The 24352-nt window shown below is 29.1% G+C and overlaps 1 protein-coding gene across 4 annotated transcripts in view; it reads right to left on the bottom strand.

Moving 5' to 3' along the window:
• The window catches only part of LOC129962007 (iroquois-class homeodomain protein irx-3-like), a 199841-nt gene that overhangs the window by 61320 nt on the left and 114169 nt on the right, over nucleotides 1-24352 (bottom strand). For all 4 annotated transcript variants that reach the window (XM_056075671.1, XM_056075672.1, XM_056075669.1 and 1 more), the window contains exon 2: nucleotides 18854-19168. In XM_056075671.1, the coding sequence (XP_055931646.1) occupies nucleotides 18854-19168 (315 nt within the window). The remainder of the gene's footprint in view (nucleotides 1-18853; nucleotides 19169-24352) is intronic.

The raw sequence follows: 24352 nt of genomic DNA, 5'->3' as shown, positions 1-24352 counted from the left end.
TTATAAAATTAAATTCTGAATTCGCTCTCACAAACAAACTGGGTTGACTTATCAGAACTGATTATAATTTATAATTATGAGAAAACCATCAAAATTAAATAAGTGTACATTCAGTAATTGTGGTCTTTAAATAAAGAAGGGACTGAAACATTTTGAAAACTTTTAAATTAATTTTTGATCTTCTTTCACCAAGTATACCATTTAGTTTATACTAAAGTACTATTTTTATTAATCTATTTATGAAGAGATTACCAGTGGCATTAAAATTTGCTTGCTTCATTTTCTATATATTTTTTAATGTTAAGATGTTTAAAATTAATTATAAATTATCATTAAAGAAAAATAATAAACTAATAAGCTGGTTGCTAACCCAACGCAATCATATACTTAAAGAGATTGATTACTTCTAAATATCATTCTATTTTTTTTTTTTTTAGTTGCCGTTCTTTTATAATTAATTATATTAAAAAATGTATTTTTGCATTAGTAGAAAAGGTAGGATTATTATTTCTAATAATGCAAGTATCAGATTTTTTTGCAATAATTTTTAGGCTAACAGTTTTAATGTCGATTAATTCTCTACAATACCATTATTTTGTAGACAGAAAATAAAATCTGAAGCTAGGAATAAATTTTTGAGTAATATCCATAGAAATTTAATTAAAAAAATTCAGAAAATGGAAATCTATTTGTATCTATTTGTGCTGAACAAAAAATTCCGGCTATTTTCATCAATATCTATCAGAAAATCGCGATAAATGTTACGAAAAAATGCTTCTAAATATGAAAAGAACTATTACCAGTCAAGCAATGAAATAAAATAATAATAATAAAAAAAAACATTCTAAAAAAATTTCGTGTTTGTTAAAATCTGTATTCAAAAAATCAACCAAGCCGTTAACTCCTAAGGCGTTGAAAATGTCTTCATTGTAATAGCGCTTCTGCATCTAAAACCAGCAACGGTTATAATCGATTATTGGCTGTCAGCCTTCGCCCCTAGTGACGTCATGGGGGAGATGATTCCTTTGATTGTTTCATCAGCGCCATTTTAAAGCAAAATGGAAGGAGAAAGGTATTGCCCAGATTTTTTTTAAAAACCCGGTGCGTTAACTGTAGATTAAATGAGGGTTCGCTTCACTTCATTTGATTTTGCAAAGTTTAATAATAAGAATTTTATAATTTTACTGAGGACTTTAGAATATTTTAAATCTAAATAGTTTATAAAAGGATTTTGTCATAAATATTCTTACATTGTGAAGACATTAAACTGTTTGTTTTTTATTGGTCTAAACTTATCTTTTAATATTTGATGATAATTTTTGCACAACTATCAATATTTTGGACTATTATTATTGTAAGACGGTTAGTTAAAAAACGGTTATTCACTAAAATATAAACTTATCTTTCAACATTTTGTGATAATTTTTGCATGAATATCAATATTTTGGACTATTATTATTGTAAGATGGTTAGTTAAAAAACGGTTATTCACTAAAATATAAACTTATCTTTCAACATTTTGTGATAATTTTTGCATGAATATCAATATTTTGGACTATTATTATTGTAAGACGGTTAGTTAAAAAACGATTATTCACTAAAATGTAAACTTATCTTTCAACGTTTTATGCAAATCCTTGCATGACTATCAATATTTTAGACTATTTTTATTGTAAGACGGTTAATTAAAAGACAGTTATTCACTAAAATCAAAAATTTATAAATAACAATAAATTGTAAGTTTTTTAAATTAATATGTTGACTGCTGATGATATAGTGTTGTGTTATAACTTATTTAAAATATATTTTACTGCATAAAAATTTTACCAAAATTTAAATAAAAAAGTGAATGTTTTTGCAATGATAAATGGATAGAATATTTCAAACATAAGACTTCATAAACATGAAAACTTAAAATAAATTATAATTATGAAATTTTCTGTGTATTTTCGCCTTATAATAGCAAAATATGTTCTTTATAATAAACAAAGCACAAATATGTTTTGCTTTGTCTGTTGATTTAAGAAATAATTTTTATATAGCAACAGTTATACTTCTGACAAGCATTTTCCATTCAGATGTTTTCTTAACTGCGTCCGAAGTATATAATAAAATCAATACACGCAAAATAAAAGCATATCAAAAACTGAATAGATGCTACTTCTCTTTCAATAAGCTATAAATTAAATTTTTTAAATTTGTTAAGCTAAAATATTTTACAAATTCATTCTTTAGTTACATATGATAAACAAAGATTATCCCTTGTTTATTTTCAAACTGTGGATTTAAAATTCAAGACATTCTATAAGAATAACATACCTCTCATTTTAATATATTTGCTTTCTTTTTACGTTTAAACAATGGTATGTAATAAAACAAAAATAATAACAAGAATCTTTTTTTGTTTAAATTCAATAACAAATATTTCAGATTCTTCAGTAAATTTGGTTACAAACATGAAATCGCGAGGATGAAGTCCATAAACATAAGTTGAAACATCATGCAAGTCGTGCTTTTCGATCTCATAATTTGTCTACTTTATGATCTCTAACAAAAACTGCGTGACTTGGGCTAATGTACATCGCCATAGCCAATACTGGAGATTTATTTAACCGTGTGTTGGTGTAAGTATACGACTTGAAGCAATATGTACACGAATTTCAGCAGCATTAGAATGACCATAATGGTATTTACCTGCGCTGGAAGTTTACACGAAATGTACAGTATTGTTTTCAGTCTCTGTGTGCACTTGTGCGAGTTTTATTGGGTTTAAATAAACAAAATTAGAGAATGAAGACTTCACAAAACAATTTCAGAAAATGGCTTAAAGTAACGGATATATTTGCTGATATAAATATTTGCTTGGAGTGTAACAAATGCATTTAAGAATATGTAAATAGAACGTTTGAATAATAGATTTTCACTCGTTCTTACCAAAATTTTAGCGAAATAAGAAGTAAACACATTTAAAATTGAGCAAATAATGTAGGACGATGGAACACGCGTTACAGTTTATTTTAACAATAGTATTTTAGTAGTTAATAAACGATTTTTCAGTAGTTAATAAGCGATATTATTTAGAAGCGATTCCTGAATAATAGATATTTACTCGTTTTGGTCAAAATTTTGGTGAAATAAGAAGTAAACACATTTAAAATTGAGCAAATAATGTATGGCGATAGAGAACATGATTTATTTTATTTTAACAATAAGTATTTTAGAAGCTAATAAACAATTTTTTATGACTTATTGAACTTCAATATTTATTAAACTTGCATTTTGTTGAAGTAAGAAAATTAAGCAAATAATTAATTTAACGTTTTTTACTAAAGACAGAAAATGTATAATAATAGTATGATTACACTATCGGAATGTTCCCAAGTTGTTTGGAAATCATTTCACTTAAATATAATCAATCTTCATTCGTCGGAATCATAAAAAGTGGAAAAGTATTATTATAGATGGAATAAAGGAATAGAAGTTATAATAGATACTTCCCAAGAATTTAGTTTGCTTATTGAATCAAAATAAATTCTGAATTTAGATGCTTTGGAAAATGAATAAAAATTGGTTCTTATTTATTAAAACCATTGTGTAAAAAAATCATTCATTACATTCTTGGAAGTATAATATTATATTCACAATTCCTGTCGATACTGCTACGTTCAGTGGTGGCGGGGTGGTCGGCTGTATGCAAGAAGAAGACTATATTCACAACAATGACATATTAAAACTAATAGAATATTGTAAAAATGATTGCTTATTAATTATTTAGTTTAGATAGATTAATATACAGTACTTAAAATGTCCATGACAAGGAAGATTTGGAATTTTTTAATCTTAATAAAGAAATGTCACCTGTAAAAAAAAATCAAATCTCAATTCTCTTCCCATGCAACTGTAACACGACGTTATAGTTTATGCTTTGTATAAAAATATTAATAGATATGTCACTAATTTTATTTTTCAATCCGGTTTTTAGATCTTACAAAAAACAAATCTCATTTCATTTTAAATTATTTTTAATCAAAAGAAAAAGTTTCAGTTTATTATGTTTCAATTTTTTTCACTGAATATTACTTGACCTCATAATTAGATTATTTTAGGAAGTAACCGAGTGTAAATTGTGACTCATTAAACTTTTAGAGTACGTAGTTAATATTTTAATCCCATTTTTATAAAAAGAAACACGGTTCTGATCATGTTTTTGAGACTGTAATGAATTCTCAGGATCCTCTTAACTCCTATGGACTTTTAGTCCGTGTACGTTGGTCAAGAATTAGCTGCCAAGTAATCTTTCAAAATACTATCAAGGAATAAGCTTATGTTAAGTAACTAGAAAAAGATTAAAAGGCATAAAAAATATATATTTATGATAACTTTGGTTTTTAATCATTAGTTACTTAATTTTAGATTAATTATATAACTAAAGAATTAATAACTTAACCTAGGAGTTAGAAATTTATTTCAGAAATCGAAGTCGCAGCTTCTTAAAAGACCTTGTATAAATTACTTTACAATCTCAAAGACAACACCGAGTTAATTCTTCAGAATTTTTAAATCTTTCTATAGGCAAAATGAACAAATTTAAGCGAGAAAAATCTTTCAAGCCATAACCACCAAGCCAATATTTATAATAACTTAGTTTTTGAATAATTAGTTACTCAACTCCTAGATTAATTACATACTAAGAAATTAACAGCTTAACCTAGGAATTAGAAACTTATTTCAGAAATCAAATCACAGTTTCTTAAAAAACCTCGTATGAATTAATTTAAAATCTCCAAGACAACACAGAGTTAATTCTTCAGAATTTCTGAATCTTTCTATAGGCAAAATGAGCAAATTTAAGAGAGAATATTTTCTAAGCTATAGCCATCAAACCAACTAAAATTGAAATATTTCCAAATTTCATGAAACCTACAGTTTCATTTAACTCAATATACTCAAGGATTTCTAAAGCATTTTGTACAGCAAAACTGTACATATTCGAAAACACTGCAATTTCTGAACATGTTCAAAGATTGACAAAAATTATGAAATTATCCAAGATAGCTCCAATTTAGCCACTAAACTCAAGGATTTTTAGAACTTTTTGTTTGGCAAAACAGTACATATTCGAGAGACAACAGCTTCAGAGCCCACTTACGGTTTAACTCAAAAATGGGAACCCCAGTCCATCCCACCCTATCAGGTCGTTAATCATCCTCTTCGGTTCTTAGCTCTCTTCAACTTTACTTAACCTCCCACGCAACCTCTGTGGAGTGTTAACACCTGTCCCGATTGCATATTATCGCCTGTGTCTTATCTCTCTCTTATCTTGAGAATAGGCGTGTCTGCGCCACTCTTGCGCAAACAAGTATTCATCCAGCAACAACCGCCCACCCTGGAACATAATGTATGCAGACGGTAGCAAGGATTCTTTCAAATTACTCCTAATCACCTGATAATATCGAAGGCAGGTAGTTGTTCTTCTGAAGAATGCTTTTCCCTGGCAGATCTCTTTTCTTTTCGGTACAATATAGAGAATTAATAACAGTTGGAAAATGAACTTCGCTTACTTAGGGAAGAATTGTTTTGGATGTTGACTATTCATTATTGTGAGAAAAGAATGTCATTTGAGCAAATAGGTTGCATATGAGAATGTTTAGAATTCATATTTGATTGAATGTTTTCTGTCTGTTTCTTGTGATAAAAATCAAGAAGGGCATTGTTTGTAAACGAGTAAATAAAATATATTTAATAATGGAGGTGGTTCAAAGAACAATGAAATATATTATTGATTGTTTCTTTCGTCGAAGACGTTTTCATATAAACAAAACTTGTAACAGATGTTTCTTTAATTTATTCAATATAATTTGGAATAGAAATAGTATATTATTATTTAAATTCATCCTAAAAATTTTTTTAAACAGTTTAATTTTTTTTTCTTACTTATTTAATTCCAATTATTTCTGTTCTAAAATAATAATAAGTTAAGACATTTTTTACCAAGAATATAAGATTTGCTAAAATATGTAAATTAGGGCTAATATTGTTATTTATTCATTTATTTTTACTTTCTAGTGAAACATAGCGCTACAACAAGCTTTTCTTGTATATTCTTCTGTTTTTTTAAAGAAATATGCTGCCAAATCTCGATTTAATTACATTAATTATTTAAAATATCCAATAAAATAATCGAACTCATCTGCTTCTTGAGTGCAATATATGTAAATATATAAATTCCCTAATATTTTTTGGCGAATACATATTCATAGATTTATTCGAATTAAAAAGAAGATATAGTTGGATCTGTGATTAAATTCTATTACAGTTTATTCTGGTCAATTCAAAATACGAAAAAAAAATTCCAGCAGAATAATTCATAATTTTAAGTAGTTTCTTAGACTTCACAATTGGCAACAGATTTATTATATATTTTAGAATCAAAAGTTTGTTCAGTGACATTTTTACATACGAAAATATTTCTAACGTCTTTAACGAAATATTTTAATACCATTTTAGCTTTTTCTTGGAACAATCCTCTTTTCTGCAAAAATACCTTACAAATCCCGTTACAATTACAGCCCTTGTCGCAAATAAAACAATCAGGATTATCCACATCTTAACTGCACACTCCTCAAATTTATAATGTGAAACTTTCTTTCAAACTGAATGAATGAACACTTTTATCCTCTTTTATGTATTCTTTTATCCTTCAAAACATTCATTTTTATGTAATACATGCCAAAAAGCTTATTATCATTAAAACTCCAAACCACTTGAACTCTCCTCTTTCAGATTTTATTCCCGAATTAAAATCTCGACACTTGAATCAAAAAAAGGAAAAAGAATAGGAAAAAAATATGATATTAAAATAAGCACTCGTCTTTGAAAAGTGGCAAACTTCCATTTATCATTTATTTTCATTCTTCTTTGGCTGCGAATGAAGGAGGGGAAAAAAAGAACTATTTACATAGTATCGTCTTTAACAAACACATCTGAATAAAAATGGATTTATTGCCCTGAAAGAAAACATAATGCAGGTCATAGTGGGTTATTTCCCGTTTCATTGTCAAATTAAACACTGGAAGTTAATGTTAATAAAACCTGAAGGGGTTACGAATTTTTCTTTTCTTTCTCCGAGTACGAATGAATTCCATTTTGAAAAGGGCATTCTCTAGGAAAATATCGCTCCGATTCGAAAAGGAACTCCAAACATAAATCTTATTAAAGTGTCAATTCGTCTTTGAAGAAAAACCCTTTTGTCTGCTTCACGCGTAAGTTAAGAAAGAGCGGGAACTCTTTTTGGAACACACAAACGGCTGAAATAAATTTGAAATCCTCCTCTCTTCTTCTTCTTCTTTCCTATTCATCGCGTTGCCATTAAATCATTGGAAAGTTTTTAATTTTATTATTATTACAGTTACGGATCGGCGGGTAGCTATTGAAATGAAATATTCGAAATCACTCAGGAATATATTTATGTTCCGAAGTAATGTTATTTCACAGACAATATTATTTCGCTTTCTGTTTTGTTATGATTTCTTCCGAATACTTCTTCGGTTTCTTTCCTTTGATTTCTTCGGCGTTTAAAGCAAAATAGTAGGAAAATTGATTTCCACTGATTCTTTCTTTTGGAATAAATGCCCTTTGAAATTTAAATACACACAAGAAATGTGAAGTACTTTTGTTACTAGCTCATATCGCGTCGGCTTTTAATAAGAGAATCTATTTTCTCATCGACTGATAATTTTAAATCTGTCAAAAGTTCTCCTTTTCTGACAAATTTAAAATATTTAAAGTTATTTATGTTAAATATTTTATGGCTGAATAATAGGAAGAATTTCATTTCGTTCCGCGCAATTTGAATAAAGTTGAAATGAACTCTGAAAACAACTACTCGGTTTATTCTAATAAAATTTATAAGCTTTCTTTTCTGCTGATTGAAATTCCTAACGTGTTTAATATTTCGATGACTAAAAATAGTAAATGAAAAATTAAAATTATTACTTAACAAGTTAAATGCTTCAAAAAGACTAAAATTAGCAATGTGTTGATTTTTTTTAAAACTCTTATCATCGAAGATTTTGATGAAAACTCAAGCACTAAAATAGGTGAATAATAATAGAGTGATTCAACTCATTAATGTCACCACTGCATATCAATAAGTAAACTATGTCCTTTTTTTTGCTGCCTTTACTAGCAAATCCTCATTTCATAATTAAAATTAAATGATCCTGGTAATTTTTTAACTTAAATGAAAAATTTGATTCATTATTACTTTATTTAATAAAGGCTTAATATAAAAAGTAATGATCCATACAGTCAAAATACGGGGCAAAAAATTATAAACTTTAGCTCTAAATTTGTATTATAAAATGCTCAGAAGCTATTCCCTTAAATAACTTAGAGGACAGCCAACTCAGAGTACTTAATGGACAGCCGAAATATCCATCTGCCACTTCCGAATGGATCATCTTCTATTATTGACGATCAAATTCAAACATTGCTGCTGCATGCATGCATATCCACTCAAGAGGATGCTTTGTATGCCATTAAACGTCTCTTAATGGAATACCCCTGCTAACTTGATTAAACGAACAATAAACAACATTTGGCTTAGATAAACATTAATTATGACCCATGAGGGCATACTCAGAGGTTCCCCAACAGTGCACAAAAGGAGATATGACACTGATCCACCACGATGCAAATGCATGTCACTCTGCGTGTTCTCCAACAGTTTGTCGTAAAAAAAAGTGCCACTGCCTCTCCATTTTCCACTGACGATTCCTCCTGGAGACGACCCCCTTCTTCCACCACCGCGGGGAGGATGGAGAGCCTATAATGAAAACACTTAAATCGGGAGACGGAGCTTCGAGAATGACCGGCCACGGAGATCTTTAATCCATATAAATGCCTCGATTACTCGAGGCACTGTACTGGGGAATGGGCGAGGTGTTATGCCCTGTTTCAGGATTGGGCATTCCCTTTCCAGCGATGAGGGCCATTCCCATGACCCTTCGGTCCTCTTTTACGAGGGTAGATTTCGGGCATAACTCGAAGCATGCGTTCACGCGAGAGCTAGTAATGAAGCTCTTTGTATGTGTGTCCAAGATCTGTGGACCTTCTTCATCTCCAGAAGTAAAACAAGTGCTTCGGGATCCTTTACGTGCTCGGACAGCGAAATGGACATCGCCTCCGACACATCTCCAGACTATTCCCCAGCGAATGGACTTAAAGAAGAAGGTTATTGGACACCCTGTCTGGAATTCGGAATTGTAGGGCTTGCCCTTTTACGGATTACCATACATAGTTCGGTTGACTGTGAATAGTAAAACCGAAATTGTGAAGGGAGCATGTATCTCTAGAATAAAATAGCTCTAATTAGTGGATTGGTACTGCTATCATAAAGAATGTTTTCTTGGTGATGAAGTGAAAGTTTTATAATCTCTCTTGCACAAACCAGACAATAAAACTGCGTTCAAAGAGTAATTTGGTTGTAAAGTTTGTGCATTTTTAACTATTGAAAATACAATTTATTATATAATCTACAGAAAATTAAGTATCTTCATACAAATACAAATTAGGGTTTCACATGTTACATTTTAAAAATATTTGTTTATCCTGTTGAATGATTCTTCAAATAGGATAATTCAGATTACTGCATATCAGAAATTCTTTGCAGTGGAATAAATAATAGGAATTTATTTCTTTCAACGATTAAAAATAAATGAATTTTTACACATAAACACATAATGCTCAATTCAAATTATGTAATTTTAGCCAATTATGTTCGAGTAAAAGTTCTTGGTTTAGCAATATTTTGCGTTTCAGATTTCAGAAAAAGTGAGTTAAGAGTTTTAGCTGCACATTCGGCAATTAATACATATTTCAAGTTATTCCATTTTCTATTACAACTATTCCATTTTCTATTCTGTTACAATTTCGGTGAAAAAAATGAGTTATTCTTTTATAAAGTTAAAAAATATTTTATTGTTAGTGTTTTGTACATAAATAATAATTCGCTTTATATTTAAAAAGAATATTTGTGTCATTTTGCATTGAATTAGCATCTACTCAATTAAAAAAAATGTATTTCCATTGTTAAAGTTTAGATTATTTTTAGCAATAGAATTGTAATCAGTAAAGCCTTAGCAAATGCTAAAGCTATGAAACGAAATTCAATATTTTGAACAATATTTGCAGGATTATTATCTTATAAATCCTAATCATTCAAGTATATAAGCATTATGCTTGACGAATTCCACCTTCATGCTTAAATTCCTAAATCAGCGTTGTAAAGTTATTCCAAATGTAAAATTGGACATATAGTTTGGTGTAATAAAAAATATTTGTTTCAATTTTAATTGACAAAGTAAAAGCATTGTTGATCCCAAAGTATTAAAATGCCTATTACACGAAAAGCACATTTTAAAACCTTACATCTGAATCATGGAGAATGCTTGTTGTGCATTATGGTTCATAAAACAAAGGGAAGTACATGCTAACCTAAGCACCAATCAAAGAAAACGTAATTTGAGAAATTACAAAATGTGCGAACAAGGCCTTTGTCCCCGATCCAGACAGCTAAATAGAATACAACCCAATAATCCCACGATCTCACAAAAGGACATTTCAGAGCACACACCTGCTAGTATTATTTCTCCTCATCATTAAGAGTGCATTCCATTAACAGACACTATTCTAAGAAAGAGGTTCATAACGACCTCCTACCAAAAAAAAAAGGATAATAATAAAATAAAATAAAAAGAATCCAGTAACAGTGTCTTGTAGCAGGATTTTGCTGGTCTTATTGATTGGGGGCACCGTAATCTCTTGCGCACAATAAGAGACCGCGAGCAAAACAATTAGCCTTGCCTCTGTTACGGCCGCAAACGCGTTTTGACACATCCACACCAAATGATCTCTTTAAACACTCTTCTAAATTACATATACCTCTCTACACCTACGCAGGAGTGTGGGAAAAAACCGGATGCAGAGCTCCTGGCAAGATTTGGTATCGGAACCGGTTCCTGCGAATCATTACGGTTTGATCGGTCCACTCCACCCTTTTCAGAGGTGGATTTGAGTAGCAGCATCTTTTATTTGCTCCATTTCCTCGCTTTAGATCCCATTGACTTCTTCAAGAATCAGAGTCAGATGCGGAGGTAAAAAATGATAGGCAGCTTGTTTCATTTAACTGGCCAATCGTGACTGGCAGATGGACGGTGGAAAATGGTGCACTATCAGGAATAACTAAATTTAGATGCTCTTAATTTAAGTTAGCTCAATAAACATTTATGCATATTTTGCTTTCTTGTTTTCTATTTATTTAAAAAGGGAAAGATTTTAAGCAAAATAAATGGCTAAGCACAAAGATATAGAAAAGATGTTTTATGTATTTGATATGTTATGTATAATATTGTTTAATTGCCAAAATAAGGTCTTTTTGATCATATAATATTTTATAATGTTTGGATCAGAAAATTGATCGAGAAATACAATATTATATGACAAAGCAACCAATATTTGTTATAAAAAGCAAGATGAGGTCATGAATTAGTAGGGTCATTTTGATCACATAATATTTTATAATGTTTGGATTAGAAAATTGATCGGAAAATAAAGTAATATATGAACTGCAATCGATATTTGATATAAAATGCAAAATGTAGTTTGCAGAATGTTATAAAAAATTAAAATTGCACTAAAATTCAAATAAATTTAAAAAACACAAAAGGAAATAAAAAGGAAATGTTAGTAATGGAAAATTAATTTTGATGCTTAAATCATTAACTATCATCAGTTCTAATGTTTATCAGCCTGTTAGTCAATACACAAAATAATTACTGGAATTATGACTTTTACAAATAAACTTTCTGTATTTATTTGTTGGTCCTTGTTTTAATGCAATTCCGACGAATTAAAAAAGAAACTAGAAGAATGAAAAGTTTTTTAAGTTTTTGAAATTATAAAAAGTAACATATAGGGTAATTCCAAGAAAATATTTTTAGTATGCAGTTTTTAATCAAAAAAATTTCAAAATTCTCAAATTTAGTGAAATTGATTTCACTTTAGTATTTTAAGGTTTAAATAATATTTTGAGGGAGGGCTAAAAGTTGATATAAGTTTTTCATTCAATGTGTACAAATAGTCAAGAAAATAATAAAAGAATTTATGAAAATAATTGCAGTTTTAAATACAATTCAGATATCTTAAAATGTAATTACCTTTTATGCCTTAATCCACTGTGATCTCTTTATTTTATTATTTAAGCTCAATACCCGATTGCAGCAATGAAGAAAGATCCTTAGAAAATGGATATTTTTTTCTCTCTTTTTCCTCTCCGTTTCTTCTTAAATCATTACTTTTACTTTTATACCAAGTATATACGTGAAATAATACACATTATTGCAATTATATTAAGACTTAGATTATTTCAAAAAGTGTCAGTTATTTTTGAATTGAAGTTGTTGTGATTTGGGGTTGTTGGGGTATCTGTTATTTTAGTATTGACGTTAAATAAGCAACTTATTTTTTCTCACAGATTTCTCTTAAGATTTCAATTTATTAGGAGTCATATAAAAGTAGTTTTTAAACAATGTTTTACATAAAATAGTATTTTCTATGCATACGTTGTTTGAAATTCCTTGATGAATTTTCATTTTTTGTTTTGCTCATCATGGAGAAAAATTCATAGTAAATTAATAGTGCATTATTATCATAAATATTAACGAGAATTCAATGCATTAGAACCTACTTTCATTATTCTGTCCTTACCTAATTTCAAAACATTTATACGAAAGAGTTATTGAGTGCAATATTGTAAAATGTTTACTATGAAACAGTCGCGTTCTTAAATTTTTTATAATCAAACTGTTATCGCAACTAATGCAAAAGTAGAGATTTTATATTCGATTGTAATAAAAATGGCATTAAATCAGAAAAAAGTTCGTAGCGTTCTTTGGTTCCATACTTACAAATCAGCCATTACTGTTCAATATGAAATTTGGAATTACATAAAGAACAAGAAGTTTGCAACAACAGCGAAGATATTGATACTCTCAAAGTTGGAATCATAGACCCTGTGCTGATGTTATAGCAGGTTCGGAATTTTTTTTGCGCAAGAGCCATATTTGGCCATGCTGCTCCGATGCTGTGTCTAGAGTATTGGAATCTTTTGTAATGAGGGAAAGACTTCCTAACTATCCTATGCTTCAGCTTCTTCATAACCGCTTCTATATTCTAATTTGGCTACTTTTATCTTTGAAAAGCGATGTACTATTTGACAAAAATTCGCCAATGTTAGCAAAAATAGTTTTTCAAGCTATCACTCTACAAATGGTAAAAATTCCTTCTTTAAAAGTTAATATTTGTCATTATACAGGTGCATAGATTTGTTTAATCTTTCCTATTTCATTGCATATATATATTGCACAAATACGCATACTAAAATACTATAATGTTCAGAAATATAAGGACATTGTTTATTTAGTCCATCTATAGCTAAAATCTTCACGATTGTTTATAAATTTATTCTCTAAAATATTATTAAAATTTATTATTTTATTATCTTATGAATCGGATATTAATAATTATCTACTACAAAGAATAATTAACTTCTTATAAAAATTAATATCTAAAAGAAATTTTGTAAGATGATATTTCAATTGAAAAATTCTAACCATTGCAATAAGAACTTCTAAATCTCCTTTTTCTCTCTCTCTAAGAAGCAATCCATAAGCTTCAAAGTTAGAAATCCTTCATAAATTTTGATTTGGTTTTTGGGGAAAACATGATGTTAACCTAAATGTTTTCCGTTTCCTTAATCTTCCTTTTCCAATGATTTGGCATTCCGATCACTCACGGAGATATTCTTTTTCTCGCTCTCTACACGTGAAAGGGTCTTTTCTAGGAAGATATGAGATCTTGCCAAGGGTGTAGGGAGGATTTCCTATACTTCACTATGTGACAGGAAAAGGTCCTTTAAATCCTCAGTCCACCAAAAGGAACGCCAGAGTGGTGAATGAGATCTGCCCATAAGGAGAGGGAAAAAAAGAACCTTTCGGCAGTTCCTTTAACCTATCACCCCTGGCCATCCTCTGGACACTTCGGTAGTCCATCCCCCGACAACTTCCGGCATCATGAAAAGCTTCCTGGACGTGACAGAGTTCAAAGTTGAGCAAGTGGACATATTTCCAGTGTACAACTGTCATTTTCTGATTATTTTTTTTTCCCCTATGCCTGGATGGCAAATTCATGGAAGGAGAGAAGTAGTAAAGATATGTTTTTCATGTTTCAATTAATATCACCGAATAGTGTTTAGTAAGCTGATGTAATTGTTTAATGTTTGTGTAGCATGTACTGATTGGCTAATAAGCTAATAGCAGATTATTTAATTTCGTTACTTATAATGCATGAAATGAGATTAATTATAAAAATTTTGAAAGAATCTTTCTCACTAGTGGATGATAAATTCATTCGAATCAACAGAATGAAAGAAAAAAAAACACTTCCATGTTTCTTTAAATATTAAATGTTGAATATCAAGTTACGTAAATAGATAATATCGAAAAATGGCTAGCAAATTAATTATTGATTAATTAATAAGGCATCATGTAGTTTAAATGATTGTTAAAAAATACATATTTCATTCATCTACACTTACTAAATTAGCCATTTCTGGAAAAACAATTAGCATTTATTAAGGAATATGGGTGCAAGTATGGCAAATCACGAAATTTTAACATCGAATTTTAAAGAATTTTCACTCATTTTTAGAAACAATAGTAATATACTGCACAGCTTGATAGACTTTATTTGAGGCAATTTATAAACTGAATGCAATTCTTTAAAATGTAGTACAATTTTTAAAAGATAAATACTGAAACTTTTGCTTGCATTTTCAATTTATGATGATTACGGAACGAAGAGTCTATGTTAAAAAAGAAAAATTCTTCGAATAGTATGCTTAAATTTCTTACGGCAGTAATTTTTTATTTCCTCTGGTATCCGTTATATTTGCAGAATTAATAAAACGCACTTTTTCTCGAAATTTATTGAATAAGTTCATATTATTCTAAAATAAATTAAGTGTAACAATAGCTAAAGATGAAATAGATTATAAACACCATATTTCAGCAACCACTTTTCCAATAGCGTTTACTTATATCACTGTATTACTATAACGTCCACCATATTCATACAATTGCACATTATACACTTACTTATTTCGGGCAAATGAACAAAATACAATAGTTTTATTGCCTAAAGCTCTAAACACATTATGACTTTTCATGCGTTCAAAAAATAAAGTGATAATAAAATGCTCTTTTGTTAAATCATATCTGAGTACTTTATCAATAAGCTCTTTGCATTTGTTAGGTCTTTAAATGTTGAACAATGCTACTTGAGAGCTGCGCGTTTTCGCTGTTCTCTTTTTTTAATAGACTTTCAATAATCTGGCTTTTAAATTCAATGAAGACAGATGTATATTAATTACTTTGTAGCAAATAAAAATCGTGGGTTTCTTTTTTTGGGGGGGAGGGGGGATGAATCACCGTTTTATTCGAAAGTTTATTGCTTATACTATTGTGAACATTGGTGTTAAAAGATTAAACAAATGTTCTCAGAAGCTTGTAAAATAACCCTTTAAATTTGAAAAATTTGTTGTTTATAGTAATCGAATACATTGAGAAATTTTTGTAGTTTACAGTAATTGAATACTTTCAGAATTTTTTTTATAGTTTATAATAATCGAATATTTTGAGAACTTTTATTAGACTAAAGCTGCTTTGGTGGATCTTTTCTGACTCATGTTTATTTCAAAAAAAGTTGCGATTTTCCAACTATCCTATTTTAAGAATACATAATGTATAAATGTTACTTAAATATCTATGAATGATTTTGATTCCTATTAGTATTTATAATATTTAGGCTAGAAATCTAATCAACAAATCATCTTTCTTCGACATTTATTACAAACATCGCAATACAATTTTCATGATATTATGAATAACTGAAGTAGCACTAAAAGTCTTAAGCGGTCTTTTGTAAGCGGTCTTTTGTAAGTTACAAAAATAATTCTAAGTTTCTCATGGTTGACGGTTTGTTGCAAATTTTAAAAGTATTTTTTTAACTGAAATTAAAATTTTTTAAAAATATTTTTCATTACAGTTATCGGTTATTATAGTAATTATAATCGGTTATTTAGAAATTATGGATAAAAATGTAGTCTTTGTCATTTATTATTATAGCTAATTTTGAAACAAAATTTCAGTGGCTAATTTTTAAAAACAAAAATTAAACCTATATCATAAATAGTTATTTAGATTTGGAGGAATAATTACTTTACGAATTAGTAGCGTGAAAAAATATGCGAAGCTTACAGCAATCTTATCAAAAGATTTACATATATGCTTTTGATAAAAAAAAAAAAAATTTTAAAGTTTTACTGAATACATAAATTTTATTAAATAGAATATATTGAATCTCAAGCTTCTTATCCTTACGAAAAACATTTGATATGCAGTTATTAAACCATTTAAAACTTTTAATTTGAATCTCAAGATTCTTATCCTTACAAAAGACATTTGATATGCAATTATTAAGGCATTTGGGACTTTAAATCTATTATATAATATAACGTAAATAAGAGCAAAGGCATTTTCACGGTAATTCTATTCAGACGGGCACTTTTAACAAATCGTTCAAAATACGATTAAAGCCATTCTATATTAGATATAATGTCATATTTTTAACTGTTTCTTCTGCTTATTGTTAAAAAGATGTAAAAAGTTGGTCGATATTTATTCCAATTTCTGGACAGTAATTCAAAATAATAATAATAATAATAGTAATAATAATATTACATAGAATTTCTTTTTTCTTAATGTGCTTCAATAAAAGTGATTCAAGAAATAATTTTCGCATAACACTATTTGTAAAAAATAGTGTTATGCGTATGTTAAAAAAGCCATTTTGCTAAAACTACGTTATTGATTGATAACTGTTTCAAAATGATATTTAAAATAGATATCAACCAAAAATTATTTTAAATAGCATTTTCTTTCATATTTCAATAATTAATTTGCAATTTTTTCCCCTTTTACTGTCGCATCAATTTTTTTTTTCAGTGAAAAAATTCAAGCAGCTCTGATGTAGAATATTATACAATATCTAAAAGTGAAATCATATTTTCACATCATTCATTCTTCTTTTCTATTCATTTTCCATTGAATAATGAGAAAAATATTTACGTAAATGTTATATTTACATACTTGCGTCCGATACAAAGTGCTTTTTATCTCTAAAAAATGAATACTGTGTGTCGCTGGGAACTGATAAACCTAAGAAAGAAAATTTTCATGCTTCGTTTAGCATGTAATAACTATTTGCTTTGGGGAAAAATCATTCGGAATTTCCTAATGTAGGTAAAAAAGATGATAATAATTGAGAAAGAGGCTTTATCATCTCATCTACATCTCATAAAGATTCTTATCTCTCTCATTTTTCAGATTTCGTAAAATGTTAACAGTACCATTAGATTTGTTTCTTTTTCCCTGAAAATTCGTAAATTTGCCAAATAGATTTACAACTAATGTAAACTCCAAAATGCGATGTGATCATTTTAATAATCGCATAGCATAACTTATAGTTGATCAATGTGACATGTTTTAGGAAGAGTATTCGTTTTATTTAGAAATGAATAAAAATGAAATATGAAAATGCATATTGCCTTTCCTTTATATATAGATTTCAATAATCCTAATTTTCAGATACTGTATCTCCATTTATGTATTGCTTTTTTTTTCCAAAATGCAACTCTTGCATATGAAGATTAAACTTATCAAGATTTTGTTAAATTAATAATCCTCTAAAATTTGCGAGAGAATCATTTTAGCATTGGCATCTACCCTTTAAACCTTCGTTAGATGTGAAAGCGATATCTTAATCGGAATCCCTCACTTCAAACTTTCACACCAAATTAATGTGTGAACAACATCAAATTTAGTCTACAACTGTTTTAAGGTAATTCTTTTCGAGCCTCTGCGGCAGATTTTCAATGGGGTTAAAATTTGAACACACAATCCATCGAAATTCGAACAATAAAATTGCCTCTTAATCATACTCTCTGATTTAAGGAGGAGATAAATATTATAATTCAAGTTTTAGAAATTCGTGTTATTTTCATCTCATTTGTCTTATGTAAACATAAAATACTATACTCTTGATATATAAAATATTATATTCATATACTCTTGATTCATATAATCATAAAATTACTCATGTTACAAATATTCATTAAATATGTATATAGTATATTAGGAGATGAATCTATTTCGTTTTCATGAAAAATATTTCCTAGAATTAAATCCATATCATATCCACTCACTATTAAAATTATTTTCAATATAATTCTAATTAATAATCAACAAACATAACTAACATTAATTCGTATTTTTAAGATTACTCCACATAAACCAAATCCCTCAAAACTTCCAAAAGAAAAAAAAGAAGAAAAGCACGCTTGCATTCTTCCATCCCTATCTTTAACCTGACATCATCAAATGCTTTACTTATAACGAAATCAAAATAAATCTTGCTCGGAGGAAGGCCGGTGTCTGTAAAAACACGAATAGGCGGTCCCCAAGTTCTGCTGGACTGTGACCAAAAAGAATGTAATCGTTTAGAACACTGTGGTACTTTTCAATATCGATTTTTCCTAGCGAGAAGACCATCCCCTTCACAGACGTTCACAACGGGCCGGACCTTCTCCTTCACCACCTTCCTCCCAGCCCTCGTTTACACGAAAGAAAGCGTATCTTAAAAAGCGAAGAGTTTTCTGGTGATGTGTTTCACGTACCGTGGGCGAGTAGAAAGCCGATTGCTCAGCGGAGAGCGGCAGGAAGCCTTGTTCGGTGCCGTAGGCTGCCGCTGCGGCGGCGGCTGCAGCCGCCGTGCCGTACACGTTGAGGGGCAGGCCCGATGCAGCAAGGCGCTGATAGCCGAGGAGTTGGGCGTCGTATTGGCAAGAGCAGACTGTCTGTCCGGTAAGAGGGTCTGTGAGCACCGGACGACCCGATTCGCAGCAGGGCTGGCCGGAACCGGATCCGGTTCCGCCTCCGCTGGGTGCCGAACCGGCGGACAACGGCGTCCCGGACTGTCCGGCCATCAGAAGCTGTAAAAGGAATGGAGAAAAATCGATTAATTGATTGGAAGAGGAATGATATACAAAACAATAACATGGTTAATGCTGTGTGATATCATATTATATACAAATAACAACGTGATAAGAAATTAAGTGAATAATGTAATTTTAAAATTGCATTGAAATGATGATGTATGATATTGAAAAGCAAAATTATTCTTCAAATAGCCATTATTAAAGTACATTACATCAAAGCATCCCTAATATGATCTTGTTCATAAAAGGTATTACCTTTAATGCTATTGTTTACCAGAATCCCATTATGTATACCAGTGCTGTTTGAATTTTTGCCGTTCGTTAAAAAATTTGCATTGATTTATTATTATACTTATTATCCAAACTTATATATATGCAGAAGACAAAAAGGATTAATCTTTAAAAAAATTAATTTTTTTCTCTACTATATTCCATTATTATATACATACATATATATACATATTCCATTGATTAATGAAGTTAATCAATAATAAAAGGAAGGATTAATGAATTTAACTTTCCGCGAGTTGCAATGGATTTGCCACGACTCTGTGAATACTGCTTGCTAAGCGATGGTTGTACCATTACTCTGCTGAATACTAATAAATTTCTAATATATGGAATTATAATAGTAATAAATTTTTAATATATGGAATTATAATAGTAATAAATTTTTAATATATGGAATTATAATACTAATAATTTTTTAATATATGGAATTCTAATATTAATAAATTTCTTATATATTTAATTTGATTACGTATTTATTATTACTGATCTCTGCTGGTAATCGCTGGCTCAATATATTTTTCTTTCCTGGTTTAAAACATACGAATTATATTTATTATGTAAAAATAAAATATTAAATCCGCTGTTTCCAACATTCTTCTTTAATTTAATCTGATTATTTTGTTTTAAAATTAATTTTCTTACAATTAACTTCCAAATAAAATGAATAAATCACTTATATATTTAAAATGTAGATGATCTTAATTGATTTCGATTGCTACTACTGAGTTTATTCAAGGTCACGAAATACATACATCTCCCCAATTACACTAAACGATCCATTTTTTTTTTTTTTTAATCTTATAGAAGGAAAAAAGATTTAAACTCAGAACTGGACATAAAACAATGAGCAGAAACACGATCACAGATGCGATAATACACACAGTTTCTTTTATCACGTGATATGAAGCCACTCAAATTCACTCCATTGAAAATTCTGGTGGTGGCATTTGCTGTCAACAAGTTACTACTCCTCCCAAAATTTTCAACTGATCCTTAGCCTTGAAGAATTTCAGAGAGTGATGATTGAAATTTTACTGTAAACTTGTCATTCAGTATAGAATTGTAATTACTATTAAATAATTGAATTTTGCCGAAATGATTAATAAAGAAAAATCTATTGACTTAATTGTGTATATTAGGACAATAAACGAATGCAAATGATTAAATTTTGTTTAAGTGCTTTGCAAGGATAAAATACTATTAAGTAGCGAGAAAAATATATATTCATATATCATTCTGTTTTATTTTTAGAATTTCGTATGAACTCTTACTTCAAGCTTATGCAAAGATTTAAAGCACTGATTTAAAATTCCTGAGTAGCAATTTTATATTAAATATATTTTTATTCACTATTGAATTTACTGCATGGTTTTATTATTTATTTTCCAATTATGGTTTTACAACAAAATTTTTATACGAAAATACAGTTGCAATTTTTTTTTTTTTTTCCATTTTTAACACATTACAAGTATTAAAATTTTAAAGATTCTGTTCTAATGCAATTAACAACTACAAAATACCAGATATGAAATAAACCTTCTTATAGCAATATGTTACTTAATTTATATTTATCTTGATTTTTATAAAAAATGTACTTAAATAAGCTTTTTCATGGACAATTTATCTTTTGACGCAACATATACTTATAAAGTAGGAGATCCTGGGGATTTGGCATAAAATATAAACCGAAATTTTTGTTTCTAATACTGTAATTGAAATTTATTTTAATTCAATCAAATATTTCTTTTTTATAAAGAAATATTTGATTTTTTTACGGAAAACGTATATTCAAACTGCGAATTCCTAAAGATTTGATTTGCCATACAAAGGTAAGCGTGGAATGTTTCAGAAATAGACTAAAGAGAAATGAAAGTAATTATTATATGATCTATCAAAGGAAATATAAATTATATTACAAAAATATAACCAACACAGATGAATTCAAGATTCTTTAAAAATGGGAATTGTTTTAAATATTCTTTGCTAGCAGTTTGTTCAAAGCTAATAGAGCATATTAGCATAAATAAAACCTGGGCATTTATCTTGATGTCATTTGCAACACATTTTGCTTGTGTACAACATAAAAGATATTTCTACTTAACTTACATAAAAGGTGTTAAACTTTATTATTTGTGACTTTTTAATTTGTGAATGTAATCCAATACCAAAAGGGAAATGAAATAAGCCGGAGTAAGTGGTCTCCGCAAAACTTTCTCACATTCTCTCAAATATATTTGTTATCCCTACTCCTTTTGTATAAAATGACGGACCTTGGATAAGACTTGGAATGCCTTGCTTGGCATTAGCGAATTGTAGTTATGAAATACAAATCTTTGGCTTGAATATAGCATTTTTACTGAATCTATCGAGTAATATTTGATGATTTATTTCTTTTAAATTAATCTTTGGCATACGATTAATATACAAGTACCCGAAAATCCTATATGTGTTTGGTTGATCAACTAGAATCAAAATTTGACTTAAAATTAGAAATGTAATCACATCACATACCAGTTTCACATATTTAAGTCACTGCATTTTTGAGTTATTATGTTTATATGCCTGCAAAAGTGCAGACAGACAGACGGCCGATCTCTGGACGGATTTAACTCAAAACTTGATACGGTTCTATATTTCAGACGATAAACTTGTGTAAAAAAATTTATCAATCAAGTTCTTCGTTCATTTGTCTCATACAGCCAGACAGACAAACTTCTCTGAACGGATTTCATTCTAATATTTTAAGTCTTGTAGCTATCGTGTTTATTTCTATTCTGATAGAGACATTAATGCAGAATGAATTTCATTCGAAATTTGATGAAAATCTACAAATTTAGTATGCATATCTAATTTTATTTGTCTAGCTCAAAATCTTTTCTAGTTATCGTGTATATATATAGACGGACATAATTCTAAAAATGTATTTTCTAGACTCAAAGAAATTCAAAAGAGAAGATTCATCCATATCTCGAGTTCCTTTTTTGACGATTCCAATACTTTCTTTTTGTATACTTTATATACGAGAGAATAAAAAGAGGCGTTTGACATAAAGGAATTTCAGTTCATAAAACACGCCTTTACTGGTCCATTTCTCTGCCTGATGCTGCCATAGCACACGCCCCTTTCCTCGCGAGTCGAAAAATAATGTCCTTAAGACCACTTCACTCATCCCATTAAGAATGGAAGCGGTGATCTCATAATTATCCTAATTAAAGATTTTGATGGTGAAAACTCAAACAGCAGAGAGCCATATCTACTTATCTCCCAATTTCATCCCATTGCGAGCATTTTCGACTGGTCCTGCCTTTGCCAGGAGAGATGACATTCCCCTTTTAGCCGTTTTAAAGCGCAGAAACGATTATGAGGCTTCGGTAATGGGCACTTTATAATGGCCATAAGCGGAAAGGGTTGTTCTTTGGTTATGATTCACGATGTTCAACATAAATTCAGTCTTGTACTCCAGCATGTTTAAAATTTATATACTGCAACCCTCCTGCTGTAACGCCATTTTAATGAATCTTCAGTGAAGGTACTCATTATTATTTGCTCTGATTGGGGAAGAAAGTGTAATTATATTAAGAGAGTAGATAAATTCATTCAAAACTCCCTTTTTGGAATGATAAATAGGAGGGAAAAAATTTCTTCCTTTGTTCTCTTTAATCTGCCCATTTTGTGTTTTCTCAGTGAAGTTTTTAACGAAGATTTATTCAGTTCAGTGTATTAAACAGGATACAGATAAATAAGGTCTGTTGTTCCCACTACGGAAAATGTTTAAAATTTCGAAATGAATCTATAAGAGTATCGATAAATGTTTCTTTCAAAGCCATTTTTTAAGATATATTTAGTCCGAAATGTTTATTATTAATAATATTAATAACAGAAATTTTGGACTAAATATACAAAAAGAAATGTCTTTTAATGTAAACTGAAAGTTTTCAGTGACTATTATTTTATATATTTTATTTCGTTTTTTTTTAATTTTATTTTTTTTTATGTATTTATGAGCAATGCAAAAAGAATTTTTAGTTTTCTTTTACTTTATTGTTTTAGATAAATGAAACAAATTTAACTAACATAACTAATCTTAACAAATTATAGCCATTTTGGCTTTAGGTTAAATAATCACTGGAAAGTTTGAAAAATTCAGGCCGTAAATATATAATGTTGGATTTTTGAATTGTATATCACAAGATGACTGGCATGAACAAATAACATTATTCATATTCTCTTTGTTATATTTAAATTATCACTTATTGCCATCCTTGAAATATTTTCCTTTTCTTAAGCGAAAAGTAGGTCGTTCAGTGATTATGAATGCTAATTTTCATTCAGTGCTTAATATTAAGCGCTTACCAAAAAGCAATTAATAAGCAAGTTTAATTGAAACCTGGGAGATAAATTCATCAATTTATTTTCAGGTTCATTGCTACGATTTAAAATTATTTATGATTTATTTCGCTTAAATGACTAATTTAAGTTTGAAAATATTAAAATAATGAATTTTTAACATCTTTCTCAACAGTCAATACAGTCTCTCATTTAGCTCAATCTGGGATTCGTTCCAATTTCATTTTTTAAAAAAATGCTACCAATTATACAATGAAATAGAATAAAAAAATAAGATCCGGAGTTTTTAACAAGTTAAATGTTTTTGGCGAGTACACTCGTCATGAAAAAGTACAACATTTTGCGTTGAGATTATTCAATGATAATTATTATATTTATAATTATTTATTTATTGTATCCATATTATATATATATATATGCTTATAACAGTTTAGATACGCATTTTTTGAAGAGGCCGAAACAGTTAACTAATTAATTTCTTATCGAGTAATAATCTCATCCAATAAATAAATATCGAAAATTTAATTCGGGATTAAAAAA

The sequence above is a fragment of the Argiope bruennichi genome, chromosome 2, assembly GCF_947563725.1.
Source record: "Argiope bruennichi chromosome 2, qqArgBrue1.1, whole genome shotgun sequence".
Lineage (NCBI taxonomy): Eukaryota > Metazoa > Arthropoda > Arachnida > Araneae > Araneidae > Argiope > Argiope bruennichi.
Note: the sequence above shows the minus strand (reverse complement) of the source record. Positions and strands in the feature narration are given on the sequence as shown.